At 49.7% G+C, this 21048-nt stretch overlaps 2 protein-coding genes across 5 annotated transcripts in view; one reads left to right on the forward strand and one right to left on the reverse strand.

Moving 5' to 3' along the window:
- Nucleotides 1-405: 405 nt before the first annotated feature.
- On the reverse strand, nucleotides 406-14119 carry TSGA13 (testis specific 13). Of its 2 annotated transcripts, none has more exons than XM_077340972.1 (6): nucleotides 13784-14119; nucleotides 8543-8615; nucleotides 5648-5857; nucleotides 2662-2765; nucleotides 1181-1293; nucleotides 406-610 (listed from the first exon to the last, which is right to left on the reverse strand). In XM_077340972.1, the coding sequence occupies exons 2-6, from the start codon at nucleotides 8597-8599 to the stop codon at nucleotides 432-434; spliced, it is 663 nt and encodes a 220-aa protein (XP_077197087.1). In that variant the 5' UTR covers nucleotides 8600-8615; nucleotides 13784-14119; the 3' UTR covers nucleotides 406-431. The 2 variants fall into 2 exon arrangements, with proteins under 2 accessions (XP_077197087.1, XP_077197086.1); XM_077340971.1 differs by lacking the exon at nucleotides 13784-14119 and adding an exon at nucleotides 10950-11073.
- Nucleotides 14120-18360: 4241 nt separating this feature from the next.
- IL15RA (interleukin 15 receptor subunit alpha) overlaps nucleotides 18361-21048 on the forward strand; it is a 51795-nt gene continuing 49107 nt past the window's right edge. For 2 of the 3 annotated variants that reach the window (XM_077340364.1, XM_077340363.1), the window contains exon 1: nucleotides 18391-18991. In XM_077340364.1, coding sequence (XP_077196479.1) covers nucleotides 18877-18991 — 115 coding nt within the window. In that variant the 5' untranslated portion in view covers nucleotides 18391-18876. Of the gene's footprint in view, nucleotides 18992-21048 lie in introns of all 3 variants that reach the window. The other variant, XM_077340365.1, reaches the window with a different exon arrangement.

The following is a 21048-nucleotide window of genomic DNA, read 5'->3' on the forward strand; positions in this document are numbered from 1 at the left end:
ATTTGAACCCAGCGCTCCTAGTTCTGGTCTCTAAAGCGGCAGGAAACAGGCTGGCCCCCACTTCAACAGGTCCACCTTTTAGGTCAAGTGCACCTCTCCTCTCACCCCGGGCCCTCCTCTTGTCCAAGCTACCCCCCCCCCCAACTCTCTCTGCTTCTACTTGTAAGGCACGGATCCCGACCCCTCCTCCATCCCCAGTCGCCCTCCTCTGAGCATGCTCCAGCTTTTCGGCATCTTTCTTGAGTTGCAGCACCCGGAACGGGACACAAGGTTTCAAATCAGGTCTCCCCAAGGCAGACTAGAATGGGATGAGAACTTCCCTGGCTCTGGGATGGAGAGGAATGGATGGGTAGCCGAGAGAATGTCGGGGGACCGGAGCTGCCAAACGCAAAAGAACAAAGTGTCCGGATGCAACAAGGGGACCCAGGGCTTTATTTGACAACGGATCTGTTGACGATCCACAGCGGGGCCTGGCCGTATCGGAAGCCATCGTCCCCGGGGGCCGGAAGGGTGGGCTTCATTTCCGCCAGGCACGTCAGGGTCAACGGTTCCCACTGGGCGGACATTCGAAGACCTTCGATGCTGGGAAGGGGTTGTCTTTTCTTGGTCTCTGGAAGCAAAACCCATCGGAAGAGAGTGGTGAGAAAGGTCCCATCCATGCTTCATCAAGAGGAAATGTGTCCCCCTCCAGAAGCATCACAGTTCATTGTGTTGGTTGCATTTTTGAACGTCCTTGACTCAGCCTTCCATCCTTCCGAGGTCGGTAAAATGAGGACCCAGCTTGCTGGGGGGTAAACGGTAATGACTGGGGAAGGCACTGGCAAACCACCCCGTATTGAGTCTGCCATGAAAACGCTGGAGGGCGTCACCCCAAGGGTCAGACATGACTCGGTGCTTGCACAGGGGGTACCTTTACCTTTACCTTTACCTTTACCTTTACCTTTACCTTTACCTTTAAACTGAATGACCTATCAGTTAACCCTTAATAAACCCCCTCCCCCCAAAAATAGTGCAGATAGTTCTGTTAAGGCTGGAGTCAGGAGAGAGCCTCAGCCTCCATATTAAAAAACAGAGAGATCTTTCAAGGTGTCAGCAGACGACAGAGAAACACAAGAACCCCCTCAGACGTTAATAAATATGAATGGCCTTTTCCTCCAAGGAGGAACGGATAACTTCTTACCTAATCTAGGAAACCAGTGGGTAAGCAACTGGGGGTACTTCTGCAGCAGCTGCCGCTCGGCGTAAACTTTCGAAAACTTGGCTTCGCTCTTGAAGTCTTTGGCGGTCGCAAACCTGTTCGGCGGGACACAGGACATTTATTCAGGCAGAAGTCCAAATGTAGGACACAGCGAGATCCAGGGCTGATTTTTCCAGGCGTGGAGGGGGGTATCTGATTATAACAGCAAAAGCAGATCCACCTCCTTTTCTCCACTTTTTTACTGTTGGGAACCCCCTGAAACGACCTTCAGGCTTCGAGAAACCCCAGACCTGGTGCAATCGTGCCGAATCTGGTTGGGAAGCAGAGCTGTGGACATGCCCACCCGGGACCCCTCCCCTTCCCACCCCCTCCAGGCCCATCACGGGCCATTAGGGGAAGGGAGGTGGGTCACGAAACCCTGGCTGAGTAAACCTGAGATAAAGTTTTGTGGATTTTTCAGCGTCCCCTGGAGCTATAGTCTTCCAGGAACTTTTCTAGGCACTCAAGGCCAGGAAACTCCTGGAGAATGATTTATTTCACGACACTTGTAGTTCGCCTTTCTTACTCGGATTCAAGGCGGATCACAAAGAAGGAGTCAGGAAACAAGGCAATGGGACTGGGGTTAAAGAGCCATCCGAAATCTAAAACCAGAACTGCACACAGTAAAGAAAGCAGGGTCTGGTGAATACGGTATACATCTGTAACGATGACGTCTTGCAATTTTGATGTGATGCCTCAGTTGACACAGCCCAAGACTGCATTAGCAATATTATTGTATTGTATTGTATGATTATTACTGTATTGTTTTTATCTGGCGTTGCCTGCCCTGTTTCAACCAAGAAAAGTCAATATTATTATTATTATCAAGAGCCAGCTTGGTGTAGTGGTTACAAGTGTGGACTTTCTAATCTGGGAAGCTGGGTTTGATTCCCTGCTCCTCCCCCACATGCAGCCAGCTGGGTGACCTTGAGCTAGTCACAGTCCTGTTAGAAGCAGTTCTCACAGAGCAGCAACGTCGGGGCTCTCTCAGCCTCACCTGCCTCACAGGGTGTCTGTGGTGGGGCGAGGATAGGGAAGCGGATTGGAAGCCCCTTTGAGACTCCTTTGGGTAGAGAAAAGCAGCATATAAGAACCAACTCTTCTTCTTCTATTAACAGGGGCAAATAGAAGCTGACTTCACCCAATTACTTGCTCATGGCAATTACAACAGAAATGCCTGGATTTTGGCTCTCTAGCTCAAGATCCCTCAGCAAGCCTCTGTGGGAGAAATCGAATCTGGATCTCCCTGTAGTTGTGAGTTTATTGTATTCTGCAGGGGGTTGGACTAGATGACCCTGGAGGTCAGTCACAACACTATGATTCGATGATTCTGTGATCCTAGTCTGACACCATCCTGGTCCTCTTTAGCCCTTATTATCTGGCTCTTCTACTCCCCCTAGGTAAATAAAAATAGGGACTCTTACCTGAAAGGCAAAGGTTTTCCGGGCTTTCTCAGACCTGGGACAACCAGGTGCTTCTGCGACTCTTTCAGCGGGGGTAAACAGTACGGCTTCTGACTACATTTGGTCTATGGGGAAGAGGGGGCAGGAAAGGAAATACGTAAAGAGCAGTTCCTTTTCCATCCAACCTTGGCCACAGTAGATGGACGGCATAGTCAGTGGCGGGCTAGACTTGAATCCGGAACCTACCGGTCTCCGCATGGGTGCCCTTTGTAGTGTGGCTAGTGAGTCACTGCAAGACCCAGAGCACCAAAAACTTCTCCCAACTTCAAATCGATCTGAAGACCTGAGTTCAAATTGATCTGAATTCAGCAGGATCCACAATGGAAAAAACAACCAGCCCAGGTGAGAGAACTATTTAATCGTGACTCGGACGGTATAAACCAGGGGTAGTCAAACTGCGGTCCTCCAGATGTCCATGGACTACAATTCCCAGGAGCCCCTGCCAGCGTTTGCTGGCAGGGGCTCCTGGGAATTGTAGTCCATGGACATCTGGAGGGCTGCAGTTTGACTACCCCTCGTATAAACAATGCTTCTGAAAGTGTCAAATAGTCATTTACAGAGTATCATAAGGACAATTAGAAATACATTATATTGTAAATTAGTGTGCAATAATACACCAATCCTACAAATGTGATGCGAGAAATAATTCAGGCAGCAGTTCAACAGGTTAGTCCAAACGAGGATCCGGTAGCCCCTCGTTTTGCAAAGTAGCTTCTACAGTGGACCTGAATAATTGAGGAGAAACAACGTGATTTAAAGTCTCAAGATTCTGCAGTTTTTAATTTTAAAATGGTAGTATGCAAGAATGCTAATCTTGCCTAACAAAGGGATAATATTAACAAGTTCCTCGAGGGAAGGAACAACAAACTAACTGAAAAGAATTCTCCAAAAAGTGAACGACTATGAAAAATAATGAATAATAACTTGGCTAGAATGATGTAAGGAACTGGCTGGCCACTGTGTGAGGCAGGATACTAGACTAGATGGACCTTCACTGGTCTGATCCAGCAGAGGTCTTCCAATGCTCTTATGAAGACCTCAGCCTCTCTGCCTTGTTCTTGGCCCTGCAGAGGAACCGGCTGGCCCCTGTGAGAGACGGGAGGCTGGCCTGGACAGACCCTCCCTGGTCTGACCCAGCAGGGATCTTCTGAGCATCTTCTCAGGGGAAGGCCTCTCTGCCCTGTTGCTGGCCCTCCTGCGGAACTGGTTGGCCACTGTGTGAGATGGGAGGCTGGACTAGATGGACCTTCACTGGTCTGATCCAGAAGGCAGCCTCTTCTGTTAATGCTTTTAAGGTAAGACCAACCCTTTTCAGCATTGTAAATCTGGGTCATTCTTCTTCCTCTTGGCCTTAACTGTATGAATCTCCCTTCAAGCAAATCAGTACAATGTTCCATGTATCTCTGCGCTGTCTGCTGTAATGGGAAGTGGTTCTCCAAGGTCTCTAAAGGGAGAAAAGTCTTCCCTAAACTGTGTTACTTGAGATCATTTAACTGGATAAGCAAAGGAATGGACCAGGGCCCTTCTGTATGCATGCATGGCAGGTGCCTGCCGCTAAGCCAGGTATAGGGCTGAAATGGCTTAAATTAAAAAACAATAAGAAATTTATTAAACTAGGTCAACCTTCAGAGCTGGAGATGACAAACCAGGTTTTCATAATTAATTAATGTAAACGTAGGAAAGGTCCCTGTACATTCAACAGTGAACAGCACAACTAGATAAGAATTGTCTGAGTTGATTGTTTAGTCTGACCTGTCAAGACCTGTCCTTGACATGAGTTACGTCTCACTAGCAAGGCAAAGGAACATTCCTGAGTTAGGCATTAAATCTAATTTCACTGATTTGGTTGGAGAAAGAAAATGATAAAGCACGTGCACGGCTTGCTTGGATTGGGCCGTGTTTCTGGAGGAAGTTGGAGAGGTTTTCGGGCAATAGATATGTATACATATTGGTTGCGTTTTGATTTTGGGGATTTATGTTTAGTGATTTTGGACAGAAGTCTCTTATTCTGCAGCTGCTGAATAAAGATCTTTTCTTCTCATGTAATCTTATTAATTAAATCAGTTAATTGAAATTGGGCAGATTATTGAGAGCATTTAAGCACCAAGTCACGAATCTAGAAATTTGAACATGAACCCAACATGGTTACAAGACAAGAAGGTTGTAGGGCGACAACCCCCCCCCCCCTCTGGTGTGGAAGTGAAATAAGGCCTCAGCTGCTCACAGGAAGTTCTGATCATAGAGTTCTTGGTGATTCGTAGAGCCACCTGGAAGTGAATTTAAAAAGTTCTAACAATTGCCAGAAACTCTATGGTAAGATCATATAGATTCTGGGAGCTGCTAGAGTTACCCTTGTGAGTTCCGTGTAGCTCTAGGAAGGGTCAGAAACTCTATGACCAGAACTTCCTGTAAGCGGACAAGACTGTTCTCATTTTTTCTACCCAGAATTATTGTACCCTCTTGTCGGCCTGTTTCTACCAGTTAATTGGCTAAGCATCGGCAGCCGTGGGCTGCAATTGGTTGGAGGTCTTCCCCCATAAGTGAGTGGGTAGATGGGAATTCTAGAACCCAAAGGTTAAAGAAATCAAAATATAAAGGCTTAATAATTCATATTCTCCACATACCAAAAAACTATCAATTATATGAAAAATACATTATTACTAAATATTTGAGAATACTGAATAATTTCATTCTGTTTTGAGGGTATCATTTGGGGTTACAAATTGTTTTTTAAATCATTTTGCAATGAAGACATGTATCTTTCATATAATTGATCCCTTCTTCATATGTGGAGAATTTGAGAATATATTAGACCTTGATATTTTAATCTCTTTATCCTTTGGCTCTTAATCCATGTTTCTGGGTTAAATCTCTCCTCCCTTTTTCTCGACTGGCTGGATACCCCTAGCCACGTTCCCGTTTCCCCCCTCAAAAGAAAAAAGTCTACCTTCCCTAAAAGTTCTTCAGGGAAAAAGAGGAAAGGCGTTGTCGTGAGTCGTCGACCCGAAAAGAGGACAGGAAGAGGGTTGTTAGTCACAATCAAGGCAGTCTTGTCCTGATTGAACTCCGACGATCTCATCATGACAGTGATCTCTCCCTTGTGTCGATCCAGGCGTTCCTGAAACTCAGCATCCGTCATAGGCATGAAGTAACGGACCTGCCCAGGAGCAGAGAAAGGACTGCGTTTCACTCTGTTTGTCTCATGTTCTCTCACATGTTGACTCTACTGCAGGGGATGGATGCCAAACTGTGGCTCTCCAGATGTCCATGGACTACAATGACCATGAGCCAGCATGGGCTGGCAGGAGCGCCGAGTTGTGTCTGAGTTGACCGCTGTGTGATACAGGATGCTGTATTAGCTAGACCATTGATCTGACCCACCCAGCAGGGTTGTTCTGATGAATCTTTTCTGGATTTCCTATTTCGGTACAGATAAGGAGGACCCTCCCATCAATCAGTGGGTGGCTGCAGGCATGTCCTTTGACTTTCCTTTGACTTTCCCTGCCATGCCGGTCCTCCCCTTTCCCATGTTCTATCCCAGCTAGTTGATTTCTGGCCTGTCCAGCTGTTTCTGCTAAAACAAGAAAATCTGGAGGTTTTGTACCCCACTTTTTAGAAGATGAAGAAGAGTTGGTTCTTATATGCCACTTTTCCCTACCCGAAGGAGGCTCAAAGCAGCTTACAGTCACCTTCCCATTCCTCTCCCCACAACAGACACCCTGTGGGGTGGGTGAGGCTGAGAGAGCCCTGATATCACTGCCCGGTCAGAACAGCTTTATCAGTGCCGTGGCGAGCCCAAGGTCACCCAGCTGGTTGCATGTGGGGGAGCGCAGAATCGAACCCGGCATGCCAGATTAGAAGTCCACACTCCTAACCACCACACCAAACTTTACTACCCAAAAGAGTCTCAAAGTGGTTTACAGGTAGGTGAGACTGAGAGAGCTCTGAGAGAACCGAGACTGGCCCAAGATCACCCAGCAGGCCTCATGTTTCTCAAAGTCGCTGACAATCACCTTCCCTTCCTCTCTCTACAACAGACATCTTATGAGGTGGTGAGGCTGAGAGAGCTCTGAGAGAACTGTGCCTGGCCCAAGGTCACCCACCAGGCCTCATGTTTCTCAGAGTGGCTGACAATCGTCTTCCCTTCCTCTCTCTACAACAAACATCTTATGAGGTAGGTGAGGCTGAGAGAGCTCTGAGAGAACTGTGCCTGGCCCAAGGTCCCTCAGCTGGCTGCATGTGGAGGAGGAGTGGGGGATTAAATCTGGCTGTCCAGATTAGAGGCTGCTGCTCTTTACCAAGACACCAAATTGGCTGTCTTTGTGCTAAAAGCTGTTTTGCTTCTGCCTCAAGAAACCCTGCCAGATTCATTTTACAGACAAAGACAAAGTTGTGACACCAGAGCTCAGCGAAAGCCCATAGCTGGGCAGGACAAGACTTTCTGGGAGGTCAGCCACAGCTCTTGGGAAGGAGCTGAGAAACATTGAAGTTTTGGCACAGGGATCACTACGAGCCAAGCCTTCATGAAGAAGTTCAGCTTCCAGCTCTCAGGGCAATTTACATCCCCAAAGTGGATGTTATAACTGAGAGATTGGTAGACCTCTATCACTTGCAATTTCCCATGTATTTAACAGTTGAGGGACACATATCTGAATTACACCTTCCTGCTTAGACCCCTGTGAAGAAACTTATCCCCCCCCCCCCTTTGGAGGTTTGAACTGAACAAGTCTTCCCTCTGAGTTTTAAAAGTTTTTCTCTCTGAGCAGAGAACAGGCAGGAGGGAGGGGGAAGTCAGCTCAGTGGATTTCGAGCCTCAGCTCAGTGACTTCTTAAGACATGCTAATGGGCAGAAGGAGAAGAAGAGGTTTTTTAAATATATATATATATATATACCCTGCTTTTCACTGCCCAAAGGAGTCTCAAAGTGGATTACAATCACCTTTGCTTCCTCTCCCCGTAACAGGCACCTTATGAGGTAGGTGAGGCTGAGAGAGCTCTGAGAGAACTGCTCTGCAAGAACAGCTCTGAGAGAACTGTGGATAGCCCAGAATCAAACCCAGTTTCCCAGATTAGAAGCTGCCACTTTGAACCACTAAGCCACACTGGCTCTCAGAGACAGTGGGATGGTTAAGTAGAGCAGGGGTAGTCAACCTGTGGTCCTCCAGATGTCCATGGACTACAATTCCCAGGAGCCCCTGCCAGCAAATGTTAAATTAGTAAACTGTGTCACAACATCCAAATACAGCCATATGATAATTCAGAATTGACTTTTGCTTTATATTCCCCCTGACATGATGGAAGTTCATAGTCTGGGGAAGATGGTTGCACTCGAAAGCTCACGCCCTGAATAAATCTTTGTAGGTTTTAAAGGTGCTGCTGGACTCTGATTTGGTTGTGCTACTTCAGACCAACACGGCGACCCACTTGAATCTACCCTTGTGGAAGCTGCGCTAAAACATTACTTTTGTGAACATTACTTTTAAAATAAATACTTTATAACTTTTGACACTGGTGGTTGATTCCCTGTACCACATAGACCCCCACCATCCTGGCCACACTATTGTAAAAGGAGGAGGATGGCAAATCATGGGCAAGCAGGTTTTTCTCCTGTTTGAGTTTTTCCAACACCTGGAGGGGCTTCTCTCTCTCTGTTCAACCACTGCCACCTCTTTTGCTGGAGTGGCCCGCTGGGAGAGTCAGGGATCTTTGCTGGAGTGACCCGCTGGGAGAGTCAGGAGTCCCAGCTTCCCTTGCCAGATCTGGGGCCTAGCCTCTGGGTCTCCCACTGTCCAGCGCCTGGCTATCAGAGGCAATAGGAATGGAGCCGGTGACTTTTACTTACCAAGTTCGGACGGAAAGAATAATTTTTCTCATGCTTCAGTTGGAATTGGCTCGACATGTCGAACGTAATTAACCTAGGTTGTGAAAGCAAGAAATACATCGAATTGTGAATTTTATTTATTGTTTTTTTTTTTACCTGATGAGCAACATCAGAAAAGTTACGTTTTAGCAGAAGGATAGGAGGATAGCATGCCATCCTGGAGGTATTTTGCACGGAGCCAAATAAAACAGTTTAAAAAACAACCAGTTTAGGCCGCTGTATTATACTACAATCGTTGTTCCGCATTGAATATAGTCTGTTTGAAAAACTACGTTGCAATGCTCTCTGCATGGAACAATTCATAGCCCTGACCCCTGTAGTTTTGCCAACTCCGCTTTGTTCTCTAATGCAGTCACTAATCTGCATAACTAAAGAACTTTTCTGCATGGCTAATAGTTCACGTGAGACAGGCAGGAGAGAAATGAATCAGTGAAAAGCTTCTTTCAGAAACAACGCTTAAAAGACGCTTAAAGCACCGAAGAGGCAGTTCACCGTGCAGAGCAAAATCAGTTTTGCGGAGTAAATTCACTCTCCTGTTCAGAGATCAGAACAACCATGATGCATTTGGTGAGTGTGTGGATGGGTCACCACCTGAGCCATGGGGAGTTTCACGTGGAGGGCATGTCTGGGTGGATTCTTGAGGGGCTGCACATGGGAGACTGGAGCCCAAAAATCATTCTGTGTAAACAGAAGGGTTTAAAACAAGGGGCCTGCGTGCCTGGGTGATTGGGGGGAAACTACTTGATCACACACACACCTTTCCCCTTTCGTTCCCCAGCTCCAAAAAGAAGGGGGCTGTGTTTTGCTTGCCTGATCCCCAAAAGACTGTGGACACTTTAAAGAAGATTTTTATTTTACCTTTGACAATGTAGTTTTGTGGTCAACACAGACCACAAAAATAAATTATTCGGAGCAGGAAATGGAGAGGGGAGGGCGGGTGCAAGGGTGTGACAACACTGCACAGACTACGGTGCCTTTCACCCTTCATACGGGCTTGCCCCTGGTTCCGGGATAAAAGTGGTAAATCCACTTTTTGCAATTTCACTCATCCCAAGGCAAATCTGGGCAAAACTTGAGCCAGCCCCTGGACAGCCTCGAAATGCAGGCGACATCATGTGGAGGGAGCTCTAAAACTCACCAGCAGCCAGAGGCTGTCCAGGGGCAGATTCCTCATGCAGAAATGGTGGCCATTTACAAATTTTAAGGTGTAAATAGTTAAACAAACTTGAGTTTTTTTGTATAAAAAAGTGATTGGTATTCTTGACCACTTAGTCTCCTTGGAAAAGTAGTGCTAGCATGTTGGGAGGACTCAGGAGAAGGGGAACATGGCAAAACTGGTTGCCAACTTTCCAGGCAGGGCCCAAAGATTCAGTGTTTTAAAACCAAAACAGTAGGAATTTAGCTGAGGGGTCACACTGTCCCTCGGGAAGGGTTACTCAAGTTAGTAAGTGGTGACAGCAACAAAGAAGGCGAGATAGGCCCCACCCAGGGAAACAGGTGGAAGGCTAGAACAGGGCTGGGCAGGTGGCCCATTCCACCACAATCTTCTTGACTCTTCCTTTAGTTGTGAGGGTGGGCAGGGATTGGGGGGCCTCACAAATGGAATAGCCCAGGGACTCTCTTCACCTAAATCCTGCCTTGAACAGAATACTGAGAACTCCACCTTCTCTGGCTGAGTTGGCTGGCCCAGGCAAAATTCTAAGAACCTGGACCCACCTGATTAGCATTCTGGAATCCCGTGGCCACCTTTTTGAACAACACTAGCAGCAGGAACTAAGGCTGGGAAATACCTGGAGATTTTGGACTGGAGCCTAAGGAGGGCATTTTTTGAGAAGATATTTCAGTAGGCCATAAGGTCTTCCTTCCAATGTGGCCATTTTTTCTCCAGGCGAACAGATCTCTGTTCCTATCAGTTGTCATAGTGGGGGATCTTTTGCACGATGTATAAACTCTCACCTAGTTGTGTTCTTACTACGCAGTGAGTTTGTACTACTGCAATACTCTGCATGCCCCATTTTGCATTTTGGGCTCTTACCGCCGGGAGGGTGGCTACTCTACCAGGAACTGCAGTTTGTGCCATCTGGTTCCTAGAGAAAAGAGCTTGGGACAATTTGTTTCAAGGGCTCCCATCCCAATATTAACGGCAAGACGGGAACGCTGGAGTAGAATGTTCCGGAAGGCTAAGCCGCCTTCCGGAGAGATCTTCGGTGGACGGGCCCTTACCCACAATGCACCGCTCCTTCCTGAAGTTTAATCGGGTTTCCTTGCTTTAAAACATTATCAAGGGAATGCTGGGACCCCAAGAGACATTTGAGAAAACCCAACAGGGCCAAGGGGGGGAGGATATCTCAGAAATACAAGAACTGACCCTGAGTAGGACATAGCTGTCTAAGTCTTGACTGTTGAGTGTATCAAATCATTCCCAAACCTCCAGTACAGACGAGTGGGTCGCAGGATATGGGGAAGAAGGCCATGCTGCTACCCAAGGGGGTTACCTAGAGCAGTGGAATCTTAAGGGTTTCACCGTTCTAACGATTGTGACGACATCCTGGTCCTCATTTTGCCAGCATGCTGGGCAAACAGGACTTGTGGAAGGGCCGACGCTACCCACAATGAAATCTACTGCTGGGATCTCCAGCCTTATTGAGCCTGTGAGTTCCCTTAGGACTTGGACTCAGCATGGCAGGTGGAGCCAGAAGATGGCTGCCACAGGAGGTGGAGCCAGTGTTACATGGGCCGCCACCCCTCCACTGCAGAATGGCACACCTGTGCCAACCCTTCCTGACACTCCCGCACCAGAGAGAGAAAGCCAGGTCAAGCCTTGCAAAGCGTAATGGGAGAGCAGATATAATCCACTTTTTTCTCTCAAGCAGGATTTGGAGTTAGGCTTCCCCCAACCTACTTGCCTGCAAACAAAAGAGGAGTTTGTCAGCACACCTGGCAAGTGCAGAGAGACAAAGGCATCCCACCCAAAACATCCCTTCAGCCAGCCAGGCACATTGCCTCGTAAAGGGAACTGGCCACTCTCTTTCAACACCAAATCTAATCCAAGATTTGTCCTTTGTCCTTTCCCTTACCACTATCCCCAGGCCCAAGCAATCATCCAGGATGGGCCAGAAATGGGCCATCAGCCCTTCTAGACAGGAAATATTTCTTCATATTCCCAGCAGCTAGTTTCTTTGTCTCAGCAACCCGTTTCTTTGTTGGGACCCAGCCATGATCGTTACAGACCATCAAACTCTTTGCCCAAGCCCTGGACCAGGTAGGATCAGCCCCCTATCACCTCAGGTCACAAATTTCCTTTAAATATCAGGCTAACACAGCCACAAAGGGCAATCAGTTTCCAGGCTACAGAAACACTGTCCAACACTTGTCTTGGTCCCTCATCCATCGCCCGAAATCACTTACCCGCACCTCTGGAACTCTGCTCCACCTAGAAGACAAGTAGATACCACCCTCAATCTACCCTTAGTATAGGTTCCTTCCCTATAAGCCTTTTTCTTGTGTGCTAGTGGCTAGGAACATAGATTTCTATGCTAGAGTGCGCATGTGTTGTCTTTTGTCTAATTAGTGCGTGTTAATAAAATCCTTCCATGTTTAGATCGTTGTCTGCCTCGGTTCTAACTCAGTGACGTAATCACCCAGTAAACTGTGCAGTAAAAGATCTCGCGTTACGCTACGCTGCCTCTTGGTGCCTCTACCAGTGAATTCCCCACAACTAAATTTAGCCACGTGTCCTTACAGACCTGCACGTGGCGTAACATCAGCAGCAAAATGGCTGAAGATCCTTGGGCAGAGGTGGCAACGGCCACCAAAGCAACTTAAAAAATATTGCAATTAAATTTCGCAATTAAATTTCCAATCGGGAATCAGAAATCTTGTGGGTCAAAAGTCTCGGCAGAGTTTCAATATCTGAAGAATAGCGGTACGCCAAGCAGCTTAAAGATTATTGTACGCCAAGCAGCTTAAAGTACGCCAAGCAGCTTAAAGTTTTATTGGGAAGAGAAACAACTTTGTGCAGAAAGAAAGGAGAGGGAGAGAGAGTCCTACAGGCCGACTAAATAACTGTTTGTCAGGATCAGTCCCCTGCTCTCTGCCATGTTTGATTCCACTGGACCTGAGGGACTCCATCTTTGTGTGCTGTGCTCTTGCTACCTTTCCCATGTAACCAAAATGCTTATGACTCAGTAGTGTCTCTTTGATCCCCGCCTGCCTTTGATCCCTCTGCTTTCACACTGCATGTCCCCCCTGCTGTGATACATTGTTGCCAGTGTCCCTGTAAACATCTTATCTGCAGCCTGGGGCGCCGGGCTGACCAAGGCCGTGCTAACTGAGACACTTTGGCAGGAAGCCTGGGATGGCACCTGGGTGAGAGGGTGACCCCCCTCCCCTTGGGAACGCTTGGGTTTTGGCGGGAGAATTGTATTGATAACTGCTTGCATCCCCGGTATCGAACAGTCTTGACTTCAGATGTTTAAGTGTTCAGATCTACTTCCAATGAAAGCTTTCTTTCTATAGAAGCCTGGTTGTGAGTTTTGTCTGCTATTGACACTGTTGTTCTGCATTCCTTCTGACAGTTCTGGAGGCAAGCAGGAAGGAAAAGGAGCAGGAAATCTCCAAATGAGCCAATCAGGACACTGGAGATTACTTGCAAAACATCAGGAAGTTCCTAAACTATGCTAAGCCCACATCTCCTCTGGTGCCCCCTGTAGGACATTCTTCATATGATTCTGAATTATGCATATTAACTAATCTTGCATATGCCAACTAAAAGTCCCACCCACTTTCTTTAAAAAATAACTAATCAAGGGCTAAGGTCACTGTTGAGGGTCATATATTAGATGCTGAACCTTCCTATGCCTGTCACTTTTGTAGGATTCCAGCTCCAGGTTAACTGGAGGCTTGGGGTGGATCCTGAGAAGGGTGTGGTTTGGAGACAGGAAGTACTTCAGTGGGGTATAATGCCTAGAGAGTGCACCTTCCTAAGCAGTCATCTTCTCCAGGAGAATTGATCTTAAACCCCAGTCTTCCCTGCTCCCTTGGACAGAACGCCAGACCTGCAGATAGCTAATATTAGCTACATGGTTAACTAATTCCGCATTATTATTTTATCACCTGGTTATTGCCTCTGGGCCTCCCAGGAACTCACATATGGAGTCACCGTGCCAGACACTGGCCTGAACATGACAGCTGACCCATTACCTTTGCTTGTGTGAGACCGGAGACTGTGTCAGCAACCACCAGGCCTAGCCTTGAACGCAACCACGACAATGAGAGAGCCTCCCTAACGGCAAGGCGGACATCAGGATTCGGTTGCTTGTGGCCGGAATTCAGCAGACAGGACGTAAAGCGACACCATGGTCCTCCGTAGGCCTTCTCAACATCAGAGGACATCCATGTCCTGCGGCATCAGAGCACCTGGAGAGACGGCTGCTTCATCGGCAGACGGTTCAGGGGATGGCCACTCCTCAACTCAGCCTGGCTCCGATTCAGAACATACACTGGCAGCGACAGTTACAGCTGTTAAGAGCACAGCGGTGAAGTTCCACATCTGGAACACGCCACTTCCCTCTCGCCAGAGAAGAGAGAATCATAGAATCATAGAATCATAGAGTTGGAAGGGGCCATAGAGGCCATCTAGTCCAACCCCCTGCTCAACGCAGGATCAGCCCTAAGCATCCTAAAGCAACCAAGAAAAGTGTGTATCCAACCTTTGCTTGAAGACTGCCAGTGAGGGGGAGCTCACCACCTCCTTAGGCAGCCTATTCCACTGCTGAACTACTCTGACTGTGAAGATTTTTCCCCCTGATATCTAGCCTATATCGTTGTACTTGAAGTTTAAACCCATTACTGCGTGTTCTCTCCTCTGCAGCCAGCAGAAACAGCATCCTGCCCTCCTCCAAGTGACAACCTTTCAAATACTTAAAGAGGGCTCTCATGTCCCCTCTCAACCTCCTTTTCTCCAGGCTGAACATTCCCAAGTCCCTCAACCTATCTTCAAAGGGCTTGGTCCCTTGGCCCCAGATCATCTTCGTCGCTCTCCTCTGTACCCTTTCAATTTAATCAATGTTATCAACGTTAAGAGGATTCTCACAGGCGCCCAGGGATTTGAACTCGGTACTGGAAACCCCCTGGAGGTTGGAAGTCAGCAGGGAAAGAGCAAGACCGAATATGAAATGTTGCTGGGGGGGGGGGGGTGGACAGCTCGTATAGCAAATTTCTTCCTGCTCACGAACCATCTCGGAACTGCTATGCTGACAAAATCCCTTACCTCGATGCTCTTTTTTGCCCCGAAATCTTCCTCAGGGGATTTTTTCAGATATTCTGAGCTGAGCGCTACAGTGCTAAACCAATATAGAAGAAGTTGATTTTTACATGCCAATATAGAAGAAGAAGAGTTGGTTCTTATATGCCGCTTTTCTCTGCCCGAAGAAGTCTCAGAGCAGCTTACAGTCGCCTTCCCTTTCCTCTCCCCACAACAGGCACCCTGTGAGGGAGGTGAGGCTGAGAGAGCCCTGATATTACTGAAGAAGAAGAAGAGCTGGTTCTTATATGCCGCTTTTCTCTCCCCAAAGGAGTCTCAAAGCGGCTTACAGTCGCCTTCCCTTTCCTCTCCCCACAACAGGCACCCTGTGAGGGAGGTGAGGCTGAGAGAGCCCTGAGATTACGGAAGAAGAAGAAGAAGAGTTGGTTCTTATATGCCGCTTTTCTCTCCCCAAAGGAGGCTCAAAGCGGCTTCCATTCGCCTTCCCTTTCCTCTCCCCACAACAGACACCCTGTGAGGTGGGTGAGGCTGAGAGAGCCCTGATATTACTGAAGAAGAAGAGTTGGTTCTTAGATGCCGCTTTTCTCTACCTGAAGGAGTCTCAAAGAGGCTTACAGTCACCTTCCCTTTCCTCTCGCCACAACAGACACCCTGTGAGGTGGGTGAGGCTGAGAGAGCCCTGATATTACTGAAGAAGAAGAGTTGGTTCTTAGATGCCGCTTTTCTCTACCTGAAGGAGTCTCAAAGAGGCTTACAGTCACCTTCCCTTTCCTCTCGCCACAACAGACACCCTGTGAGGTGGGTGAGGCTGAGAGAGCCCTGATATTACTGAAGAAGAAGAGTTGGTTCTTATATGCCGCTTTTCTCTACCTGAAGGAGTCTCAAAGCGGCTTCCATTCGCCTTCCCTTTCCTCTCCCCACAACAGACACCCTGTGAGGTGGGTGAGGCTGAGAGAGCCCTGATATTACTGAAGAAGAAGAGTTGGTTCTTATATGCCGCTTTTCTCTCCCCAAAGGAGTCTCAAAGTGGCTTCCATTCGCCTTCCCTTTCCTCTCCCCACAACAGACACCCTGTGAGGTGGGTGAGGCTGAGAGAGCCCTGAGATTATTGGTCAGTAAAAACGCCTTTCTCAGTGCTGTGAGGAGCCCAAGGTCACCCAACTAGCTGCAGGAAAGGGAAGGCGACTGTAAGCCGCTTTGAGCCTCCTTTGGGTAGGGAAAAGCGGCATATAAGAACCAACTCTTCTTCTTCTACATGTGGAGGAGTGTGGAATCAAACCTGGCTCACCAGATTAGAAGTCCGCACTCCTAACCACGACACCAAACTGGCTCTCACTTCAGTGCCTTATCGCTGTGGTTGGGGGCCTCTCCTCTAGCGGATTTCGTGGCCAGTGGCCCTAGCAGCTGCTTGCTTTGACCCCTGCAGCTCTAAATGCGACAGAGACATCTCTTCCTGATTTCCGAATGGTGCATTGCCCACGTGGTCTGTCCCCCGCTTCCTCCCTTCCTATCACTGGAAGTACTTGAGAAATCTCCAATTTTCAACCCAGCAACTGATTTCAATTCCACAGAAGGACAGCAATATTGGTTTCGGTTTCTTAGAATAGCTGCCTCTGACAAGAAGTCAGCACCTCTGGACAAGAAATTCCTATTGCGTGATTTGAGAAATTGCAGACGCTCCAGCGTTCAGCGATGCTTCCTTGGAGACCCCAAAATATTACTCTCACTCCACAGCTGGTGAGCAGAGTTGGTTCAGACACGGCTAAACGCTCCCTGAGGAGCCTTCTGCGCAGGTTATAAGGGGGTTATTTTACATTTAGGACATGGATCAGGTGACCCACCCCAGCTCCAGTCACCCTAAAATCTCACCCAACTTTAATATAATAAAAAGACAGGAGGAATGCAGAAAAGGGGCTACACTTCAGAATTTGTATTATTATAATTAGAATATTTCTGTATGATATGCAACAGATTAAACCAGGCTTTCTCAACTTTTTTAGCACTGAGAAACCTCATCCTGGATGCTTTAGGCTGATCCTGCATTGAGGAGGGGGTGAGACTAGATGGCCTTTGTGGCCCCTTCCCACTCTGAGATTCTAGGAGTTTACTTCAGCATTGGAATGGGCTGCCTAAGGAGGTGGGGAGCTCCCCCTCACTGGCCGTCTTCAAGCAGCAGCTGGACAGATCCTTCTCCTGGATGCTTTAGGCTGATCCTGCATTGAGCAGGGGGTGGGACTAGATGGCCTTCATGGCCCCTTCCCCCTCTAGGATTCTAGGAGTCTAGTTCAGCCGTGGAAGGGGCTGCCTGAGGAGGTGGGGAGCTCCCTCTCACTGGCTGTCTTCAATCAGCAGCTGGACAGATCCTTCTCCTGGATGCTTGAGGCTGACCCTGCACTGAGCAGGGGGTGGGACTAGATGGCCTCTATGGCCCCTTCCCACTCTAGGATTCCATGAGTCTAGTTCAGCATTGGAATGGGCTGCCTGAGGAGGTGGGGAGCTCCCTCTCACTGGCTGTCTTCAATCAGCAGCTGGACAGATCCTTCTCCTGGATGCTTGAGGCTGACCCTGCACTGAGCAGGGGGTGGGACTAGATGGCCTCTATGGCCCCTTCCCACTCTAGGATTCCATGAGTCTAGTTCAGCATTGGAATGGGCTGCCTAAGGAGGTGGGGAGCTCCCCCTCACTAGTGGTCTTCAAGCAGCGGCTGGACAGATCCTTCTCCTGGATGCTGGAGGCTGATCCTGCACTGAGCAGGGGGTGGGACTAGATGGCCTCTATGGCACCTTCCCACTCTAGGATTCTAGGAGTCTAGTTCAGCCGTGGAAGGAGCTGCCTCAGGAGGTGGGAAGCTCCCCCTCACTGGCCGTCTTCAAGCAGCAGCTGGATAGATCCTTCTCCTGGATGCTTGAGGCTGATTCTACATTGAGCAGAGGGTGGGACTAGATGGCCTGCATGGCCCCTTCCCACTCTAGGATTCTGTGAGTCTAGTTCAGCAGTGGAAGGGGCTGCCTAAGGAGGTGAGGAGCTCCCCCTCACTGGCCGTCTTCAAGCAGCGGCTGGACAGATCCTTCTCCTGGATGCTTGAGGCTGATCCTGCACTGAGCAGGGGGTGCAACTGGATGGCCTGCATGGCCCCTTCCCACTCTAGGATTCCATGAGTCTAGTTCAGCATTGGAATGGGCTGCCTGAGGAGGTGGGGAGCTCCCCCTCACTGGCCCTATTCAAGCAAGTTGAAGTCTTGGGCAGGAGCCCTGAGAGAGAGAGAGAGAGAGAGAGAGAGACCCAGTTCTGGGTATTTTCTCCCAGCTCCCTGTGGGTTTCTGAACAACACAGGATGTGGCTTCAGGCAAGGAAACCCTTGCATGCCGACGTGCCTCACACCGATGTGCACACCCCACTGTGCAGGTCCCAATGAGCTTCGATGCTACCCTGCAAAGCTGCAGTTGCCAGCTCCCGGTTGGGAAGCAGCTGGAGATTATGGGGGAAGTGGGAAGGTTTGCCTCGGTTGGCCATGAACTGTTGAGGGGCGTCCCCCTTCCAAAGCGGCCCTTTCTCCCCGGGCAACTGACCTCCCGCTGCCCCCGGGAGAGGTTGGGCTCAGTGCTCATTCCCGGTCTCCAGCCACCCCCTGGAGGTTGGCAACCAGTTGCAACCAGGAGCCGCCGAGGGGCTGGGTGGAGGCGATCCCCGTGCTGGGCGGTGACCGGTAGGGCGCGGCTATCCTCCTCGGGAGCCGCGGAAGCGCTGCGCGGTCCCGCTCCCCAATGCGCCTTATCCGCGCGGTGCGGGGCCGCTTCCTGCCCGCTTGGCTCCTTGCCTGGCTGCCGTCGCGGCGCGCCAAAGCGAAAGCGAAAGGAGCGCGGGCCGGGCCGGCTGCTGCGCGATGCACGGGGCGCGGGGGAGCGGGGCGCCGCCGGTGGCTGCCGCGGGAGACGCCGCCTCCTGCCCTCCGCCCGGGCGCCCCATGGCCGGCCCGCCCGCCTCGCCCCCCGGCGCCGCCTAGCCCCGATCCCGCACCCGCTCCCGCCCCATGGCCGCCCGCCCGCCGCCGCTCGCCCTGCTCTGCGCCGCCGCCGCGCTCTGGGCCGCCACGGCCGGACAGGGAGGAGGAGGAGGAGGAGGAGGCGCCCGCCAGCGCCCCCACGGTAAGTGCCCGCCGACGCCCGCCCGCCCGGGACAGAAGCGCGCAGGACTGGGCAGCCGCAGGGGGGCGCCGCGGGAGCGCACGGTGGGGGGGATGGGTCGACCTTGCAGGGCCGTTGTCGCTCTCCGACCCACCCTGCGGGATGCAAGAACAGCCCTAAAGGCAGGCTACTGTGGGGGTGCCCACAAACATTCGCTGGCCACTGGGATGCCGGTTAGTTAGTTAGTTAGTTAGTTAGTTAGTTAGTTAGTTAGTTAGTTAGTTAGTTAGTTAGTTAGTTAGTTAGTTAGTTAGTTAGTTAGTTAAAGATTTTTATAGGGCTCTGGGCGGTTTGCATAGAACATTGCAACAAGTGTAAGTGTCATAACAGGTCAACCAGAACAGCATTTCAACAGGGTCACCAACACAGCTTTGGGGAGGTCAGATTCTTCGGTCAGGGGAGCATTCATTAGAAGTATTCAGATTATTATTTGCATTTTTTATCCCACCGTATGCTGTATGGGTAGTATTACTATGTTATTGGTGTTCTTATTATTGGCATTATTACTAACATTCTATGGTTCCTCCTCCCTGCCACATAGATATTATTATAATATACATATAAGTAGCATTAGCGGTATTTTTATTGGCATTATTATCAGCGTTCTCTGGTCTACTCTCTCTTCATTCTCATAAGTATTAGAATTATTATTAGTGGTGCTGGTAGTATTAACATTCTCGGGTCCACCCCCTCGCCATGTAGACATTGTTCTTATAACTATTAGTATTATTTAGGCTCAAGGCAGGAGGTGGCAGGTGACAGTGGAGGAGCGAGAGGGTTGTGAATGCCCTGCATAGTGCATGGGGTTGGACTAGATGACCCAGGAGGTCCCTTCCAACTCTAGGATTCTGTGATTCTGTAATTTATTAGCATAACTTTAAGCATTCTCTGGTCTGCGCTCTCTTCATTAGAATTCTGTGGTCGGCCCCGCCCCACCAGGGACACTTCCGCCTGCAACAGGTCTCTCCCGCCTGTTTCCAGGGGGAGGGAACCATCCATCCAGAGAGATCCCCTGCAGGTTGGATGCCTCCCCTCTAGGAGGTCACATCAGGTCCATCCAGTCCGTTCTGTGGACCAGAACCCACGCGTGACAACATCTCCCCTGGAAGCATTTTCCGGGACGCCTTCTTTGGCACGCTCTGTCTCAGCCGTCCCGGATCAGGGCCTGCAGGGGGCATCCCGGGAGGGGGTGGTCATGAATCCGATGCCTCCAGCCCATAAACTCCAGAGCAGATGCCTGATATCTTGTCTGAGAGCACCATGTTTGGATTCAGATCTGGAGGGAGAAAGCCATCTTGGTGCAGTGGTTAGGAGTGCGGACTTCTCATCTGGCGAGCCAGGTTTGATTCCCCACTCCCCCACATGCAGCCAGCTGGGTGACCTTGAGATCATCACAGCCCTGATACAGATGTTCTGACTGAGCAGGAATATCAGGGCTCTCTCAGCCTCACCCACCTCACAGGGTGTCTGTCGTGGGGAGAGGAAAGGGAAGGCGATTGGAAGCCACTTTGAGACTGCTTCAGGGAGATAAAAGCGGCATATAAGAACCAACTCTTCTTCGACTACTATGTCCATTCTGCACGTAACTTGTAGGGTGTGTAGGGGAGCATGCTATGGAGGGGCACCATTTGATGCTTCTAGCTCATATAGCTTCCATTCTGTACACTCCGGATCCTGAGGCTGACATCTCCCTGAAACACTCTTTTCTGTAGGTACCTTGTTTAGGGGTCGGTAACTTGGTCCCCCTCCCCAGTTCAAAGTTCACTAAACTTGGAGGGTAGGCAGAGTTGATTGAAGTCTCTAGGATCTTGGGGGAGTCTCTAGGGGAGTCTGGGGATCCGGTTTAGGACTGGGGCCTGGCCTTTTGAGTCGTGGCCCCAACGTGGTGGAATGAGCCCCCGGAATTGCTGAGGGCCCAGATGGAGCTCTTCCACCAGGCATTTGGTTGAGGCCAGGGCAAGGAACATCATAGCCCCTCCCGAAACGGCTGGGACATTGCCCGCCCCCATTTAGATCCA

This window comes from Paroedura picta, chromosome 5 (genome assembly GCF_049243985.1).
Source record: "Paroedura picta isolate Pp20150507F chromosome 5, Ppicta_v3.0, whole genome shotgun sequence".
Classification (NCBI taxonomy): domain Eukaryota; kingdom Metazoa; phylum Chordata; class Lepidosauria; order Squamata; family Gekkonidae; genus Paroedura; species Paroedura picta.

Coding starts and splice junctions, on each gene's coding strand:
- TSGA13 (XM_077340971.1), bottom strand. Junction 2,766..5,647: donor CTGAAGAACTTTTAGGGAAG/GTAGACTTTTTT, acceptor TCTTCCCCATAG/ACCAAATGTAGTCAGAAGCC. Junction 1,294..2,661: donor GGAAAACCTTTGCCTTTCAG/GTAAGAGTCCCT, acceptor CCCGCCGAACAG/GTTTGCGACCGCCAAAGACT.